General features: G+C 45.0%; 1 protein-coding gene across 1 annotated transcript in view; it reads right to left on the bottom strand.

Moving 5' to 3' along the window:
* TMEM244 (transmembrane protein 244) overlaps positions 1-14966 on the bottom strand; it is a 54342-nt gene extending 39376 nt beyond the window's left edge. The window contains exons 1-2 of the mRNA XM_063957204.1: positions 14811-14966; positions 11408-11481 (exon numbers count right to left, since the gene is read on the bottom strand). Of these exons, the coding sequence (XP_063813274.1) occupies positions 11408-11462 (55 nt within the window). The 5' untranslated portion in view covers positions 11463-11481; positions 14811-14966. The remainder of the gene's footprint in view (positions 1-11407; positions 11482-14810) is intronic.
* Between the last annotated feature and the right edge of the window lie 5574 nt (positions 14967-20540).

Below are 20540 nucleotides of genomic sequence, written 5' to 3' on the forward strand. Positions count from 1 at the left end.
AGCGGCATCCCGGCCACCAGTATGTCAGCAGTTAGAAATCCCCTTGCGGGCTTGCTGCGCTCGCCACGCTTTACTCAGCACAGGTTATATTCTCCCTATATGGGTGTCGTGGACACCCGTAGAGGGAGAATCACCTACCTCGCCCGTATTCCGGTGGCAGCGTTTTACCGCTAGTCGGGATTTTGGCGTCATCATTGTGACCGCCGGGATCCCGATTATCCGTATTTTAACCACTTCCCGACCATTGTTGTGTTGATCTTTTGTATCTGTCGACCATAAGCACTGTCGACCCAATGACCATGTCGACTTAGTGCATGTCAACCATTAGTGGTTGACCTTTTGACTATCGAGCTATATTGCGGATACCAGCATTGGCACCCTCTGCACCCCGCATAGTGCTCATGGATATGAGAGAATTTCTATCCTAGAAGAATATAAGCAGGGGTTTCATTATACTACAAATTATTACCAATAAATTCAGTGTAGAAGGTCTCCTCTTATATTGCAACTAGTTGGACCCTTGACACAGCAGTGAGGTATGGTAAGAGCTGTTCTGATTATGGCCCTCATTCCGAGTTGTTCGCTCGGTATTTTTCATCGCATCGCAGTGAAAATCCGCTTAGTACGCATGCGCAATGTTCGCACTGCGACTGCGCCAAGTAACTTTACTATGAAGAAAGTATTTTTACTCACGGCTTTTTCTTCGCTCCGGCGATCGTAATGTGATTGACAGGAAATGGGTGTTACTGGGCGGAAACACGGCGTTTCAGGGGCGTGTGGCTGAAAACGCTACCGTTTCCTGAAAAAACGCAGGAGTGGCCGGGGAAACGGTGGGAGTGCCTGGGCGAACGCTGGGTGTGTTTGTGACGTCAACCAGGAACGACAAGCACTGAACTGATCGCACAGGCAGAGTAAGTCTGGAGCTACTCAGAAACTGCTAAGTAGTTAGTAATCGCAATATTGCGAATACATCGGTCGCAATTTTAAGAAGCTAAGATTCACTCCCAGTAGGCGGCGGCTTAGCGTGTGTAACTCTGCTAAATTCGCCTTGCGACCGATCAACTCGGAATGAGGGCCTATGTTTTTGCATATATTGCTTTGGGGTGGTATGACGGAATATGGGGCATGTGGAGAGCTCTGAGACTTGGAGGCACTAAGTTGAGTATAAGTCCCATGTGACAGAAAGCCTAGCTCTGCCCTATATTTGGAAGCAGAGAATATTGTAATAATTGAGAGGTTTTATGTTGCAGGGTATGATACTCCTCTCTACCTTCTCTACATCACTACTAGGTGAGGAACCAGATGGTGCCTTTACAACAGGACCTCGATTCATACATAATTTACTGCTTGGCAATACATGTGGACATCCACCTGCATTCAGAGTCAGACACTTCTGTGCTAGCACACCGCCCCCCTCCATCCGCATGTGAGAGCATCCATCATTATCAGCACACATTTGCAGCAGTGCTTTCATTGGTGTAAGAGATTCATCTGAAATCAGACAAATCTCTTCCTGTGCACAACTTTGAATAGCCCACAATTCTGCCTGCATGCCCACAAAATACCCATTACACTTATCATACGTGCAAATGACCATAGGCCACCCACCTGTATGCAGGTTCTATGCACATTTTGATAAAAAAAGCACAAGATTCATCTGTAGACCTGTGTGCAACTCAAGATCAGGCCCCAAGCTACATTCCCAGTGTGAGCTCATTGCTTAACCACTTGCCTGGCATGGTCACATCAGATGCGACCACACTAGGCTGGACTTTCCCTGACATGGTTGCATGTGAGCAGTCAGAAATGGCCACTGTGCGGCTGCTAAAAGAGAGTCTTCCAACAGCTGCCGCTCAGAGTGCCTGCTGTGTGGCTTATCATTATTACAGAGGCTGCAAAGATTAGCAGCCACTGGAAAAATGTAAAAAAGCAGCTCTTACCTTCCCTGTGTACAGGATACGGTTAATTTACCAGCTGTTGGGATCCTGCCGTTCAGGTTACCAATGCCGGAATCCCGACAGCCAGGGAAATGCCACCACCAGAGGGGGAATATAATAGTGTTTGCTCGCCACCAAGCCTGATGCGTGGTGAGTTTAGCGAGCCCACAAGGGGACTCGCTGCCAGCATTCCAGCTGTCGATATTCTGGCATCAGCCTCCTGACTGCCGGGATCCTGGCCGCCGATAAATCATACCAAACCCCCATGGACACCTGATGGCTGCAGAGAGGAGCAGTTACCAGGAAAATGTAGTCGTGATGGTGCAATCATCAATTGTCCAATATATCGACCATCGATGTTTGGGTATCCGTTCAGATGGTCGACAGTCATTGGGTCGACCACTATTGGTCGACATTGACATGGTCGACATTGACACATGGTCGACACATGAAAATGGTCGACACATGAAAAGGTCGACACATGAAAAGGTCGACATTAGTTTTTTTACTTTCTTTTTCTTTTGGGGAACTCTTCCATACTTTACGATCCACGTGGACTACGATTGGAACGGTAATCTGTGCTGAGTGAAGCGGTAGCGGAGCGAAGGCACCGCATGGCGAGCGAAGCGGTGCACTAATTGGGGTTCCCAGTCACTTTACGCAAAAAACGACACCAATTTTTTTTTTTTTTAAAAACTCACGTCGACCTTTTCATGTGTCGACCTTTCATGTGTCGACCATTTTCATGTGTCGACCATGTGTCCATGTCGACCATGTCAATGTTGACCAATAGTGGTCGACCTAATGACTGTCGACCATAACATGGTCGACCATTCATACCGGAACCGATGTGTGTACCAATGTTTATTAACAAAAGTTTACTTTTTTTTTTTTTATAAAATCATGTTGGATATGTTTTAGATAAATGTTCTTAACCTAATTCAATTTTAAAAAAGTGACAATTTCTGAGCACATTTTGGAAAAAATATTTACCAGTTAAGAGGTGAAAAGACTCAGACAGGAAGCTGCTTGTAAGAAATTAGAGACCACTACACAATCAGTTACAAGGGCATCCGGTCTAAAGATCTACACTAACAAGGTCAACAGTCAATAGGTTGACCACTAATGGTAGACATGCATAAGGTCAGGGTCAAAATGTCGACATGGCAATGGTCGACACAATAATTTTATTTTTATTTTTTTACTACTGTTTCATACTTTACCATCCACGTGGACTATGGACCTTATTCAGTAAGGATAGCAATTTCTGCTAAAAAGCAGTTGCTGCGATCAAAGAAAAAAGAATTGTCACAGCGCACCAGAATAAAATTATATATATATTTATTATAAGCACAGATCAACGCTAATCATAATACACCATTTTCAAATAAGTAGAAAGCTTTGTCAAAGCTAAATAGACAGTTAAAACACAATATATTTGACTGTTAAGTACACATTTAGCAACTGAACACAATGTAAATCAATTTCGTGGATACAGTTATAATTTAGTATTTTTAAACAAGTGATACAATTGTGTCAATAGATCTCCCATAAACTGTATTATATGGTTAGCTTAATCAACAGAGATTCAGAAGCTGTTCAAAGATTATATGTATCCAGTGCTACAGGTTTAAAAGTCAGACATTTTCAATTATTATATAAAATTAAAATGATCCCAGCAATATATTTGTGAAGAACCCGGGAGCAGTTCAGCAATTGATCTGATAAGCCGGAGAGGCAGGTGAAATTAAGTGGTTTTAAATGTTCCTCCTGATGTAGCCAAATGTTTGTAAAACATAAGATAAAGGGGGTCATTCTGACCTGATTGCACGCTGCCGTTCATCGCAGTGCAGCGATCAGGTCAGAAGTGTGCATGCACCGGTGCCGCAGTGCACCGGCACATGCCAGACAGCCAACGGCTGTCATTGCCCAATGATTGCCTCTGCCTGATTGACAGGCAGAGGTGATCGCTGGGTGGGAGGGGGTAGCACAGGGGCGTTAAGCCGACATTTTGTGGGCGCAGTCCGGCCAACGCAGGCGTGGCCGGAATGTTCGGGGGCGGGCTGCGGCAGCTGCGTGACGTCACACGCAGCCGCTGCGGCCTGGGCAGCAACAAGTAGCTCACAGCCAGCGCGCAGGAGCTGCGCTGGCCGGGAGCTACTCCTGAAGTACAAAAGCATCGCCGCTGTGCGATGCTTTTGTACTTCTACGACGGGGCAGGGACTGACATGCGGGGTGGGCTAGTCCTGTGCTGGGCATCCGTGTGGACGATTGTAGCTGTGCTAAATTTAGCACAGCTACGATCAAATAGTTGCCACCCAAAAACAGAGAAAAAACACCCATTGCAGAGATTGCAAATGCATCGCAATATGTGGGCTGATCGCAAAACCGTACTGTCAGGCAATTTTTGCGGCACAATTCTTGCGACACAAGAGGCTGGAAGTGGTCATCGCTGACATCAGAGGCCCTCCTTAGAAATGGCTGGGCATGCCTGCGTTTTTTCAGACACACCCAGAAAACGCTGACTTCCTGTCAGTCAAACAGCAGCTGCATTGCGATCACGATGTGTATGCAATTTCTGTCAATATTTTTACTTGCTGCACATGCGCAGTCATTCGATAATCGGATGGATTGCGCTTAGAAAATTTAGCAATCCTTACTGAATGAGGTCCTATGATTGGGACTAGTAACCTGTGTCCAGAGCCGGCCCTAACCAATATGATGCCCTAGGCAAGATTTTGGCTGGTGCCCCATAGCGCCATCACTGGTTCCGCCTCTGACCTTCCACCTCTTTCCCAGCACCATCACCCCTCACCCATAGCAGTCCTTATTTTGGTGTTTGTAACCCCTATATTTTAAATAGGAACAGTTCGCACATTTGGCGCACAGTCCAAAAAGGGGTGTGTTTTTGTTAGCAAGGGGCATGGCCACACAATAGTAACCCCAATTCCAATTACGCCACACAATACTGCAACTTTATTCACATTTGATCATGCGATAGTGTCCATAATTCATATTACATCCCACAGTAGTATTACTTTACCTTACAAACATTACTCCTCACAGTAGAGCCCCTTATTCACATTACATCACACTGAATTGCTCCTTATTCACATTACACCACACCATATTGCTCTTTATTCACATTAGACCACACAGTAGTGCCCTTTCTATATGCAATGCCACATAGTAGAGCACCTTATACACATAACACCACACATTAGTAATGCATTTATACACATAATTCCACACAGTAATGCCCCTTACACATTATTAATGTCCTTATAAACATAATGCACCTTACACATTATGACAACCTTTATTAATGCCCTTTAACACATAATGTCCCTTACATATATGCCGCACATTATTAATGCCCTTATACACATAATGACACACATAGTGCCCCTTACACATTTGCTGCACATTATTAGTGCCCCTATACACATAATGACACATACAGTAGTACCCTGTTACACATATGCCTCACATTATTAATGCCCTTATACACATAATGATACACATAGTGCCCCTTACACATATGTTGCACATTATTAATGCATTTTTACATGGCACACATAATGCTCCTTACACATATTCTGAACACTACTGCACAACCAACCCACTCACATGCACACATCACTCACACTGCCACTAACACTGTGACCTCTGCCTCTGCTTGGATACAGATGTGTCCTCATAAATCTTGCCTCAATGCTAACGTCGGGCAACTTTTTTTTATGAAAATGCATCTCATTTGCATTGCTATGTGGCTAGCATGCACAAGCAGCTTCTGCTGATTAAAATGATATGCAGCATGCCTATATACTGTGTGAGATTGAGGCTGTATCTGCATATGAAATGCTACATACAGAATATAGGCATGCCGCATATCATTTTAATCAGCAGAAGCTGCTGATGCCCCTAGGCATATCAAATGCCCTAGGCAATTGCCTAGTTTGCCTATGCTTATGGCCGGCTCTGCCTGTGTCAAGCGCAGCGGCAGCCGAGTGAGGCACCTTGCACGAAGCAAGGGGCTTGTTTATGGCAGAAAAGTGAGAAAACACCCGAAAAAATAAATAAAAATTGTGTCTACCCTTTTTGTGTTGACCATTTCCATGTCGACCTTTTGACCCGGTCGACCTAATGCATGTCTACCATTAGTAGTAGACCTATTGACTGTAGACCTTTATTGTGTAGATCTAATAATCTAATAATCCACACCTGTTACAAGTTATCAACCTCTCAGTACCATGGAAACACCCTTTTTTTTTTAAATGTTTTATATTCAAAAACACATACATTGTAATCACAGGCAAAGCAAACGCATTGAAAAACGGTGTATCTAGAAGACCCTTTTAATGAATTAACTTTTTATATCGCCTCCAAAAAATACAGTGCATTGGAGCCTTGATGAAATAAGTCATGATCGCAAGGGACTATCTGAGCTGTCTTCATTTCATTTGTCACATTTCTTTAAGTCACTTGCATTCGTTTATGTAAATTTAAACTTCCTAATATAATGTGAATCTGGATGGTACTAAATTAATCCAGTTGAAAGTATTGGCCAACGTCCGCTCACCATATGCCATGTGCATAACCATAAATACCAGAACAGTTAAACAAATATAGGCACAGAAAGTTCATAACATTTTTTAAGTTTTGTAAATGACCCTTTGTGGGTAAAAGCATTGCAGAACATACTGTAAAATAGATGATGAACTAATGCATTAGGAGATGTGTGCGTAATAGCATAAAATACCAACCACAACATTGCTCTCTTACAGTATAGTCGCATGTATATTTTGATTTGCAGTATCCTAATATGCACGCAGCTCAACATTCTGTATAATAACGCAGCTGCATCTAGACATACTTAATACACATCAAGATGTGCTTTTTATTAGGGCCTGGCTTATTGGCCATACTGAGAGCACCAGTATTTCACAACTTAAATCAGGGAATCTGATGCTTTTGTACTTTATTGCATCTCCACGGGAACCAAAGGAAACATCATCACCCCATCAGCTGCAGTACTCAGCACCTATTTCAGGGTGTGGTATGGTATGCCGGCGGTCGGGCTCCCGGCGACCAGCATGCCGGCGCCGAGAGCCCGACCACCGGCTTACCGACAGTGTGGTGAGTGCAAAAGAGCCCCTTGCGGGCTCGCTGCGCTCGCCATGCTGCGGGCACGGTGGCACGCCTCCAGGGGGGTCGTGGACCCCCACGAGGGAGAATAAGTGTCTGTATGCCGGCTGTCGGGATTCCGGCGCCGGTATACTGTGCGCCAGGATCCCGACAGATGGCATACTGAAGACCACCCCCTATTTCATGCTGTACACAAATGCATACAAAACTGCATATTTCTTGGCCATGGAACTGCTAATCATTACAAGTGAAGCTGCCGCCCACTGGAGCCATTGCAAAGTCCTCCGCAGTTGTGTACTCATACGCAGCATTGACACAATAATGAGGTATATCAACCTATGGCTATACAGACTGGCTATGGCAGTATCAATGCTGGTGCTATGTTTCTCTACGTACATGAGTGCAGCTGAAGGCAGATACCTGCCTCAAAAATGGGCATGACACGCCTGTGTTTTTGCATATAAGATGTCAGTGCGAGCACGATCACAAAGGGACCTTGGCACATGCGCACTGCGCAGTGTGACCGCAGCACATGCTGTCTGCTAATAATTGCTCCATTGCAAAAACACTGGCATTGCATACCCACCTAAATTAGGCCCTGAGCCTGACATAAGGCATCAACATACGAGAATGCCTTCACTACTGACCTGGACATTCCTTGGTTCAAGGCCATTGTCTTCTGGTGGTAGCAGACTTTACTCCTGTCACCTGAAGTCTACAGTTATCCGGTCTCTAGGTCGACCACACTTAGGTTGACATGCATTAGGTCGACCGCTATTGATTAGGTGGACCGCTATTAGGTCGAGACATGGTTTCTAGGTCGACATGGTTACTAGGTCAACATGACAAAAGGTCGACATGAGTTTTTAAAAAAAAAAAATATTTTTTCAACTTTTTCATACTTTACGATCCATGTGGACTACAATTGGGAACAGCAACCTGTGCCGAGCGCAGTGGTAGCAGGGCGAGGCACCTTGCCCGAAGCATGGCGAGCGCAGCACTAATTGGGGTTCCTGGTCACTCTACGAAGAAAACAACACCAATTATTTAAAAAACACCTCATGTCGACCGTTTGTCATGTCAACCTTGCTCATGTCGACCTAATGCTTGTGTCGACCTATTTTAGGTGTCAACTTAGTTAATGTCAACCAATAGTGGTCGACCTAGACACAGTTGACCTAAGTGTGGTCCACACCCAAGTCTACTAGTGGCATTACTGACCCGTAGCCCACCAGGTGGGCCTATGTCTCCAGACACATTCTTTTTCTATTGGCAGTGTCTTACCACTCAAACATCACTATAGGCCACGCTGTACTTGTTGTGACTATGTGCCCTTCGTGATCAGGACCAGGAAGTGGCAGCATGAGAGGGCAGAAGATAACTTACACCCTTACAGCACCTTTATCTTTTATCCATTCTCTGTATTTTTGAGGTTATTTTGTTTTATCTATGCACTCTGCTTCGCTCACCACAGGTTACTATTCCAAATAGTTGGTGACATGGACCCAGGGGCTTATGGGTAAGGTCCTCTCCATGAAGGGTAACTAGATGCTACCATGCTGTACTAGACAAACGTACACCTCACCAAGCCCTAATCAGCCCATCCCTAGAGCACATACGTGCATTTGCCCAACAAGGTCACTGCTATAATCAGTGCTTCAAGCCCAGCAAGAAGATGTGGTGTATTATTTTCTGAAGAATTACTTTTGTTGTATTTTCTAAAGCCACTAGAGAGCTTCACAGAACTACTATATAGCATCAAGCCAGAAATTGATGTCAACACTGGTATACAAAACCAATCTTTTATCCTGTAATGGCCGTTCTGGACTGTAATAAACATTTAATTGTATAAATCAGTGGTAACCAAACTTTTTTGAATCACGGCACCCTAGAGCAGACATTCCCACACCAACAGTGCAGGTTTTAGTGATATCCAGGCTGCAGCACAGATGGTTAAATCAAAATAACTGAGCTACTAATTAAGTCACCTGCGCTGAAGCCTGGATATCACAAAAACCTGCACTGTTAGTGTGCCTTGAGGACCGTGGTTGGGAATGCCTGCCCTAGAGTACAGAATGTTTTTCATGGCACCCCTGGCCCCAAAGTTTCTTATTGAGAAATTTAGAAAGACATATTAAATTAAGTAAATGTTTATATGTGACCCTTAGGTTCAATTGTGTGGTGAGGGACAGTATTTGCTTCTGTTTGTCCACATATTTATGAGTAGCAGCCACCAGCACTTGTTTTGCCTATTACACTGACCAAAAATAATTTGAATTGGTCCTGGATCACCAATTTATACAGTTTCTTATATAGGGGGTAATTCCAAGTTGATCGCAGCAGGATTTTTGATAGCAATTGGGAAAAACATGTGCACTGCAGGGGAGGCAGATATAACATGTGCAGAAAGAGTTAGATTTGGGTGGGTTATTTTATTTATGTGCAGGGTAAATACTGGCTGCTTTAATTTACACTGCAAATTAGATTGCAGATTGAACACACCCCACCCAAATCTAACTCTCTCTGCACATGTTATATCTGCCTCCCTTGCAGTGCACATGGTTTTGCCCAATTGCTAACAAAAATCCTGCTGCGATCAACTTGGAATTACCCCCATAGTGCAGCAACTTCCATTGCGCTTTACATCTGGACACAGTGATAAAACAAAACTGGGTAATAAAAAAACAGTCATAGAGGTAGGAAGGCCCTGCTTGCAAGCTTACAATCTATAGGCACCCCCGCAAGTGTCCTGAGACACCCCAGGGTGACACGGCACAAGTTTGAGAACCACTGGTATACAGTATAACCAATTTCTGGGACAAAGTTGATCTAGCCAAAGTAGCATTTCTATCCGGGCAAAAGTTTCTTGTATAAGGAATAACATCCAGGTTGTCCAGCTCCTACTGTGATCTACAACCTTTATCTCTGCCCAATGACTTCCCTTTCTACCTGCCCAAGCTCCATCAGGCTATCCTCAGAGGCCTGCTGCAGTGTACCATACAGGAGGAGGAGAGCTGACGGGCATCCAATCCAGCTAGCAGGGCCGAAACTAGGATTTTTGTCACCCGGGGCAAGGCAGTAATTTGGACAGTTTAATAGACAAAACTGATGTTGGTGGCTTCCAATCATAAAATAAGAAGTGAATCCTGTACCTCACCACATAACTGAACCTAAGGATGATATAAACACAATTTACTTCATTTAATATTTTTTTTCTGAATTTCTCAATGAGCTGTGAAAAAATTCTGATACTCTAGGGAGCCATTATTCAAAAAGGTTTGGGAACCACTGCCTTAGTGTGTAGTATAGTGCTCCAGTGGAGGGGATGCGGCCAGGATCACAACAGTCAAAATACCAACAGTGGAATCTCGATGGTAAGGATTCTGATTGTAAGTACTGGGGTTAGGATTAGGCACTAGGGAGAGGGTTAAGCTGCGGGGGATGTGGTAGGTTAGGGTTAGGCTGCAGGAGGGGTGGGTTAAGGTTAGGGATAGGGTTAAAATACTTACTGGGATCTGTCAGGATTTTGACCGTTGGGAACCTGTTGTTGGCATCCTGACCATCAGCATTGTGACTGCCAGGATTTTGTACCCAATCCCTGAGGAGCCGTGATGACACCAATCGTGGTGCTCCACCTTGGATCCACCCACCTTACTCCTCTCTCGGGCTCAGACTTGTCAAATTCTTCAAGTATCCCTTTTTTTTCTTCTTCCATTTAATCCTTCACTGCAAAAATCTAATTGGGTTACTGGTAGGCAGGTCTATCCTCTAATTTGTTTTGTAGCTAAAAGAAATATGTACTCTTCTCTTGTGAATATGATAATGTATGTTAACAAAATGTTCATGCCACATGCATCATTAACGGCTCCCCAGGTAAATTTATACCAGTACGCACTAGCTACCAAGCATAACATTATTAGGGGCCTACATATCATTGCCATTGGTGGCACGGGGACCCCAAAAAATCGAATCCCCATTGCTGATGGCAGCAGCAAAAGTTTACACTGCCGCGTACGGCTAGGTCTCGCTTTAGGAAACTTTGAAAGAAACATAAATCATGTAGAAACTGTGAAAGGTGCCAAATGGTCTTACAGCAAAGAACATATTGTTAGGTGTAAATAAATATATACATATAACCAAATAATCATCATTCATAATAAAGAAAATCTATTAATAACTCTATACATACGCTGATATAAGTCTCAACCCTTTTAAAAAAAAGCTGTAAATAATAAATAAACATATAAATCAGACAAGTGCAGAGTGTGATCTGGAATTCCAGGACAGGTGATTCTGGACATTAACTACATTTAAGTACCCACCAAGATATTCAGAGCTGTTTAGTGATGGTATCATTGCATGTCTAAATGGTATCATCCAATCAAAATCTTCTATCCTGTGAGAAAGAAGGGTGTAAATATAACATAATGGTACTGCATTATATATTTTGATTATACAACATAAATGCACATATATAAGTTGGTATTCAGTAGTGAATATAAAAATGTATAGGACAGGATGTGCTAAGGATGAAATTGTGGCTTTACTCTATAGAAGCCTATGGGGCTTCTTTTTGCCTGCCTTCTGTCCCAGCTCAGAAATCCGGAAGTCCTTCTATTGCAAGGGACAGCGCTCGGGAGAGCTGTCCTTTGCCATTTTAATTGCATTTCTAGGTACATACTGTTGATGTGATTGATACGTAGTACATCCCGCACATAAAAATTTAATTCAGAAGAAGAAAAACTAAACTGGTAATGAGAGTAAAGGCTAAATAGAGATCAAAATTATTGGATGTTAAGCATGTGATGTAATCTGAATGTTAAGCAGTGTCTTATATACCAGGAAAAGTCATCATGCACAAAGAGCAGCCTAGATATTTTTAAATTGAAAAACACATTTTAATATATTTTTTTAATAGTGGATATGTTTTTTGTTTTTTTAGTAGCAGTTTTCAAAGTACGGGCGGTATTAAATTCTTTTCACCCCCTTCCACACCTGTTCTGTTTCTGCTGACGGCCATGTTCGCTAACACCAGGGTAGTGAGGGCTCCCAACCCTTTACGCAGATAAACCTGATTACTATGGGCGTGATATGCACGATAACGGGAATCATTTTATTTAGAAAGAAGATTGTGCATTATATATCATTTGAATACCGCCCTATATGTCACATAAATCGTCCAGCAGCAACCAATCTCAGAGGTCTGCATCCTTGGATCCCCCTCCCCATCACTGTGTTCTAACCAGTGACATGCGGTGGGGTGAGGCAGGTGAGGCAGAGCCTTTCCTGTCATACTAACATTTGAGCCACAGTTTTGACTGTATAAAGTATATAAAAAAAAATACAAAGAATAAGTTGGAAATATCTTATTTGTATTTTTCTAATAATTTTTATAGTCAAAACTCTGGAGCAAAAAGTCTATGGCAGGTGAGGCAGTGCCTCACCTGTGTATTTTTTTCGCACATCTCTTATCAAAACTCACCAAATTTCTAGGAGTTTATACTGCTGCACCTGTGTATAATTCCCACATGATCCCTTTGGCTCATATATTGTGTGTAAATCTGGCTCTGGTGCTAGCCAGTGCCTCCAGAGCCATTTTCCTCACCGCACGTCCCTGGTTCTAACCACTGTGGCCATCAATGATTGGGCATCCTGGCAGCACTTACAGAAAGGAGCAGCCACTGGTAAATTCAGCCAGCTCACAGTGCATACCTGGCAGCTGCAGAAGAGCATCTGTCTGTAAACCCTGCACTGTCCTCAGTGTTAATAATGGTGGCTGCAGAGAGGAGTAGCCCCTGGTAACCAGGGCGAGATTAACAATGGTGAGGTTGGAGCTCCAGTTCCAGGCCTCCACATAAAAATAAGCACATCATCATGGCAGCATGATGATCACTAGCCTCCAGCTGGCCACATGGTTGGTTCATTTTTTGCGTGAGAGTGAGATAGTGAAACCTTTGTTTTCTGATGGCTCAATGTACACAAACTTTGTTTAATGCACAGTTATTAAACATATTTTATTAAATGACCTTCAGGCTGTGTGCATAAGGTGGGTAATTCCAAGTTGATCGCAGCAGGAAATTTTTTAGCAGTTGGGCAAAACCATGGCCCTCATTCCGAGTTGTTCGCTCGTTTTTTTTCATCGCATCGCAGTGAAAATCCGCTTAGTACGCATGCGCAATGTTCGCACTGCGACTGCGCCAAGTAACTTTACTATGAAGAAAGTATTTTTACTCACGGCTTTTTCTTCGCTCCGGCGATCGTAATGTGATTGACAGGAAATGGGTGTTACTGGGCGGAAACACGGCGTTTCAGGGGCGTGTGGCTGAAAACGCTACCGTTTCCGGAAAAAACGCAGGAGTGGCCGGAGAAACGGTGGGAGTGCCTGGGCGAACGCTGGGAGTGTTTGTGACGTCAACCAGGAACGACAAGCACTGAACTGATCGCACAGGCAGAGTAAGTCTGGAGCTACTCTGAAACTGCTAAGTAGTTAGTAATCGCAATATTGCGAATACATCGGTCGCAATTTTAAGAAGCTAAGATTCACTCCCAGTAGGCGGCGGCTTAGCGTGTGTAACTCTGCTAAATTCGCCTTGCGACCGATCAACTCGGAATGAGGGCCCATGTGCACTGCAGGAGGGGCAGATATAACATGTGCAGAGAGTTAGATTTGGGTGGGTTATTTTGTTTCTATGCAGGGTAAATACTGGCTGCTTTATTTTTACACTGCAATTTAGATTGCAGATTGAACACACCACACCCAAATCTAACTCTCTCTGCACATGTTATATCTGCCTCCCCTGCTGTGCATATGGTTTTGCCCAATTGCTATAAAAAATCCTGCTGCGATCAACTTGGAATTACCCCCAAGGTGTATATGAAACATAAATGCATACTGTGCTTAGACTTAGGTCCTATCGCCATGATATCTCACTATGGTATGCAATTATTCCAAAATACAGAATAATCCGATATCCAAAATACTCCTACTCCCAAGCATTTTGGATATGGGAGCCTCAACCTGTATATATATATATATATATATATATATATATATATATATATAATGTTTTAACAAAATCATGTTGGATGAGTTTTAAATAGATTCTCCTGACCTAATTCAAGCATTAAAAAATATATGTATTTCTGTGCAGTTTTGAAAAAAATATAGCTAGTTAAATGGTAGATAAGTGTCTGGATCATTAGTATGGTATAGGTACGGTACTGATCAACAGAGAATATATGTTGCAGGGATGTGCAGTCAGGGGATGCAGGGGAGACAGAGCCTCATCTGTCATACTCCCTTTCATTCTCCAGAGTTTTGACTATAAAGTGACTAGAATAATACAAAGATGATATTTATAACAAATAATCATCTTCTTTGTATTAAAGTGATCATTTGTACAGTTAAAACTCTCCAGGTTTTAGGATCTCTGTGGAACTGAAGGGAGAAATGAGTCATGGAGCGAGGCGGGGATACACAGCGGCCAATCACACCAGTTAAAACAGAGCCAAGTGAGGCATGCCTCACAGTGGTTTGAGCTGTGATCTAAGACCTCGGATGTGTCATATGACCATCCAGGAAGAGAACGGAGCGCTGCGTTAGGAACACAATAGCTGGCCGAGGCTGCTCATTTTCTGCATAACGTGAACCGCTGTTAGTGACCGCACACCTCCCCCCACACAGGAGATGAAACGTCTCCCACTGCAACGCCGGGGCCCGCATACCGGGAGGAGGTTGCAGCAAATACCAAAGGAAGCCTGGCCTTATACCGGGGAGAAGGGTGCAGGCCCGAGTCCCCTGGCCACCACCAGCCACTGAGCTCAGTCTCCCCTTTTCCGTATAAAAATTCCAGCGGGCAAGTGACAGGAGAGACCACAGCACTGCCAGCAAAAGTTTGGTGGAAAGGAAGCCAGCAGGTACCGGCTGATATAAGGCTCTCTCATTACATAGATGGGAGGGCTTATACTGTGCATGTGTGTACCGTTCTGTGTGTATGTCCACTCCATACTGAGTACAGTGCCTTTTATTTCTATGATATATATGATCTGGGGGCGGGTTAGCTTTACCCTGCAGAGCAAGGGGTAGGGTCAGGCTGCGAGCGGTGGGGTGGGGGGATTGAGGGTTAGGCTGCAGGGACGGTCAGGGTTAAGCTGTGGGGGAGGGAGGGTTAGGGGGTTTAGGGATCAGGGTTAGCTTTTAAAATCAGCCAGTGTCAGTATTTCAAATATCGCAATGTCGCAGTCACATCCCGACCACTGGGATCCCTATAACAATGTAAATAAATAAATATATATATATAAAATAAATAAAATACCTTTCCTGCGCTATGAGTAAGCAGCACTACTGAAAGCCCCCCTGTTAATGGGAACTTAGAAATGAATGAACACAGAATAAACAGAGTGCGCTATAGCATAAACAATGATTGAGTATTATTCAATTCATAAATATCGTAATTGCAGGTTCTCTTGAAATCTGTTCCTCTCAGAGCCTTCCCAATTGGGGCCTACAGAGAAACACACTCACCAGACATAATCACCCGACAAAAAAATACAACAAATTAATAATAGAACTTTGTTTAAAAAGGTTTTTAATACATAGTTCTGTACAACATAGTGACTTTTAAAAATACGATCAATTGGACACACACCAAATTGCTCAGATTGTATATCAGAATAACCTCCTCACCTTAACGGTGTGAGCTCGAAGGAGGACACTCAAAGCAAGAGGATAGTGTACAATAATCGATGAACCAAACAATGCTTTTATGTACAGCTCAACTGTCTCAGTGGAGACCATTATCCAAGTATTTATTTAGCATATTTCTTCCTTTTTAAGTTTGTATTTATTAAGCGAATCTGCAGCAAATAGAAGAGTTGTAGTGTATAGTCCAACGCCATTCTTCCTTTAAATTACAGAATAGAACTTCCTCAATGAATAAGACTATACTGTATGTATTCAACAACTCCTCCATTTGATACAGATGTCAAATAAGCATATTTCATTCATTATAATGTACGGGTTCCATTACCTGGGTTTTTTTATGTTTTTTTTTTTTTTTTTTTTTTTTTGTGCACTAAATTATTTTTACAACAGGTATTACAGTATTGGAGCTTTTTCGCCATGGGAAAAATTTTGGTTTTTAGGTGGAAGCTGGAATCCTTAGAAATATGTACCAGAGGACAGCTAAGAACCCCATATTGGTCCCAACATTTTAAGGGGTACACCGTAACACTTTTTCTTTAGCATCCATAAGGTATATTGGGGAGAACTGGTATGATGGGGTATATACGGGGGTCCAAAGGAACCAGTGCACTTTAAAATTCTTCAACTGGGTGTGCTGGCTCCTCCCCTCTATGCCCCCTTCCACAGGCAGTTTAGAAAAAAGTGCCCTCAGGAGAGGATGCACACTCTGCAGCTCCAGAGTTTTCTTTAATTTCATTTAAAAAAAAAAAATTCCCCCCCGGTATGCTGTCTGGGCAACAGCATAACTGCACCGTGGGAGTTAGGGGGGAGGGGGGGACGGTCACTGGCCTTACAAGGTGTAGAGCCGCTTCCCCGCTGCAGGACCACCATCTTGACGGGCTGTTTGTTCAGCGGGGCACTGTGCCTTGGCTGTCGCAGTCGCAGCACGCCACACATCCCTAACGCTGCCTGATGGTGACTTCTGTGGTGAGTACACATCGGGGGCCCTGCTAGGGGGGGACCTGGTTTCAAAGTGCGGCAGACTACAGGTGTGGCATACGGGACCCTCCCTGGGGGGTCCTGCTAAGATCCCCCGTGTGTAAACTGGCACAAAAATGTAGAACTGAGCACTTGTGTGAGGTTTTAGACTGTTTGGAGACTTTGCCAGTATAAATAATATACTTAGCTCCGGCACCATTGGGGGGGGGGAGTGGAGCTTCCTCAGAGTGGGACCAGGGCATTTTTGGAGCCTTCCTCTGCTTATAGAAGCCATCAGCAACACACACTCAGCGCTTCCTGCCTCACAGACATGCTGGAAAACTGGTACAGGGTGTAGCAAAAGGGGGAGAGACGCTTGTGTACACTGCCCTGTGTCTAATTAGGACTGTATTTGATAGTGTTTACTGTGAATTACAGAGCTGACAGCCTCACTGGGGCTTTGCAGCTCAGGGTGTGCTGAGGTCCTCTCTCCTCTGTGTCTCCTCTCACATACAGTAGGCAGGCTTTGTATGTTATTGTGTTCAGTGACGTGCGGTGAGGTCATTGCCTGGGGAGGCACTGATATATCATTTTGAAGTGGGGGTATGCAAAAGTCAAGGATGCAATTATGCGCGCTCCAGAAAAGGGGGCATGGTCACCCAATAGGGGGCGTGTCCAGTGTAGTAGAACCCCTTATATTATCTAGTACTGGTGCCCCTTTCATCTTATAGCACACGGTATGAGCCGGAATTCACATTGTAGCACACTAAATGAGCCGGAATTCACATTGTAGCACACTAAATGAGCCGGAATTCACATTGTAGCACACTAAATGAGCCGACAGTCACATTGTAGCACACTAAATGAGCCGACAGTCACATTGTAGCACACTGAATGAGCCGACAGTTACATTGTAGCACACTGAATGAGCCGGAATTCACATTGTAGCACACTAAATGAGCCGACAGTCACATTGTAGCACACTGAATGAGCCGAAATTCACATTGTAGCACACTGAATGAGCCAAAATCACATTATAGCACACTGAATGAGCTGACAGTCACATTGTAGCACACTGAATGAGCTGACAGTCACATTGTAGCATACTGAATGAGCTGAAATTCACATTGTAGCACACTGAATGAGCCGAAATTCACATTATAGCACACTGAATGAGCTGACAGTCACATTGAAGCACAGTGAATGAGCCGAAATTCACCTTGTAGCACACTGAATAAGCCGAAATTCACATTGTAGCATACTGAATGAGCCGAAATTCACCTTGTAGCACACTGAATGAGCCGACATTCACATTGTAGCACACTGAATGAGGCGACATTCACATTGTAGCACACTGAATGAGCCGAAATTCACCTTGTAGCACACTGAATGAGGCGACATTCACATTGTAGCACACTGAATGAGCCGAAATTCACATTGTAGCACACTGAATGAGCCGAAATTCACATTGTAGCACACTGAATGAGCCGGAATTCACATTGTAGCACACTGAATGAGGCGACATTCACATTGTAGCACACTAAATGAGCCGAAATTCACATTGTAGCACACTGAATGAGCCGAAATTCACATTGTAGCACACTGAATGAGCCGAAATTCACCTTGTAGCACACTGAATGAGGCGACATTCACATTGTAGCACACTGAATGAGCCGAAATTCACATTGTAGCACACTGAATGAGCCGAAATTCACATTGTAGCACACTGAATGAGCCGGAATTCACATTGTAGCACACTGAATGAGGCGACATTCACATTGTAGCACACTAAATGAGCCGAAATTCACATTGTAGCACACTGAATGAGCCGAAATTCACATTGTAGCACACTGAATGAGCCGAAATTCACCTTGTAGCACACTGAATGAGGCGACATTCACATTGTAGCACACTGAATGAGCCGAAATTCACATTGTAGCACACTGAATGAGCCGAAATTCACATTGTAGCACACTGAATGAGCCGGAATTCACATTGTAGCACACTGAATGAGGCGACATTCACATTGTAGCACACTAAATGAGCCGAAATTCACATTGTAGCACACTGAATGAGCCGAAATTCACATTGTAGCACACTGAATGAGGCGAAATTCACATTGTAGCACACTGAATGAGGCGACATTCACATTGTAGCACACTGAATGAGGCGACATTCACATTGTAGCACACTGAATGAGCCGAAATTCACATTGTAGACAGCCAGAGTGATGACAGGGAGAGAAAGAGTGACGACAGTGATAGCAGGGAGAGAGTGACGACAGGGAGAGAGAGTGATGACATGGAGAGAGAGTGTGACAGTAGGGACAGTAATGACAGGGAGAGAGGGTGACAGCAGGTGAACATCACCTGACTCATTTGTTGTTGCTGGTGGCGGTGAGCGGCTGACGGCGGTGGTGAGCGGCTGACGGTGGTGGTGGGCGGTGAGCGGCTGTGCGCTCTACACAGCCGCCGGCCACCGAGCAGGGGCTTCTGTCTGAGAGAGGGCGGAGGAGGAGATCACCGGGCACCGCTCAATTCATGCTGGGTCTGTGGTTTCCTGCCGCTGTTGCTGTGCACATTAGCCATCGATTGGGCCAGCGGGGGGACATGGAACACACTTTAGCTAGTAGGGGGAGGGGGGGACATGGCACACACTGCAGCTAGTAGGGGGAGGGGGGGACATGGCACACACTTCAGCTAGTAGGGGGGGGGGGGACATGGCACACACTTTAGCTAGTAGGGGGAGGGGGGGACATGGCACACACTCTAGCTAGTAGGGGGAGGGGGGGACATGGCACACACTATAGCTAGTAGGGGGAGGGGGGGACATGGCACACACTATAGCTAGTAGGGGGAGGGGGGGACATGGCACACACTTTAGCTAGTAGGGGGAGGGGGGGACATGGCACACACTTTAGCTAGTAGGGGGAGGGGGGGACATGGCACACACTATAGCTAGTAGGGGGAGGGGGGGACATGGCACACACTCTAGCTAGTAGGGGAACATGGCACAGTAAGTCATATAGCGGTGATGAGGTGGGGTGGGATGAGCGGCGCCGGCGCTGAGCGGGGACGGGGGAGATGGTAAGTTACATAGCGCAGCGGTGATGACCGGGGAAAGGGGGGTGATGACCTGGATGGTGATTAGCGGGGACGGAGAAGTCACATAGCGCAGCGGGGGGGGGGGGGAAGGAGGAGGGAGAGAGGAGAGATGAGCGGCGCCGGCGCTGGACGGGGGAGATGATAAGTCAGATAGCGGTGATGAGGGGGGTGATGAGCGGCGCCGGTGCTGAGCGGTGATGGGGGAGATGGTAAGTTACATAGCGCAGCGGTGATGACCCGGGAAAGGGGGGTGATGACCTGGATGGTGATGAGCAGGGACGGAGAAGTCACATAGCGCAGCGGGGGGGGGGGGGGAGGAGGGAGAGGAGCGGCGCCGGCGCTGGACTGGGAGATGATAAGTCAGATAGCGGTGATGAGGGGAGTCAGATAGCGGTGATGAGCGGGTCAGGGGAGCTGAGGCCACCAGGGTCTCACATGAGGAAGTGCAGAGCGTCTGGCTGGCCATCGGTAGGCTGGTCCACAGGGTGACCTCAAATTCTGGTGCCCAATCATATCTGCAGCAGTGACAGGGGAGTGCTTTCATATGTGCTGAAAGCACGCCCCTGTCACTGAGGCACTCACACTGGTGCCGCTTATCATGCTTTTTATAATGGGCTTTTACAGCCCTGTCCATGGCCCTGCCCCCTGCCCGCCCCCCACATCCGGCCTTTTGTCATTATCCGCAGGAGG

The sequence above is a fragment of the Pseudophryne corroboree genome, chromosome 2, assembly GCF_028390025.1.
Source record: "Pseudophryne corroboree isolate aPseCor3 chromosome 2, aPseCor3.hap2, whole genome shotgun sequence".
In the NCBI taxonomy this organism is placed as follows: domain Eukaryota; kingdom Metazoa; phylum Chordata; class Amphibia; order Anura; family Myobatrachidae; genus Pseudophryne; species Pseudophryne corroboree.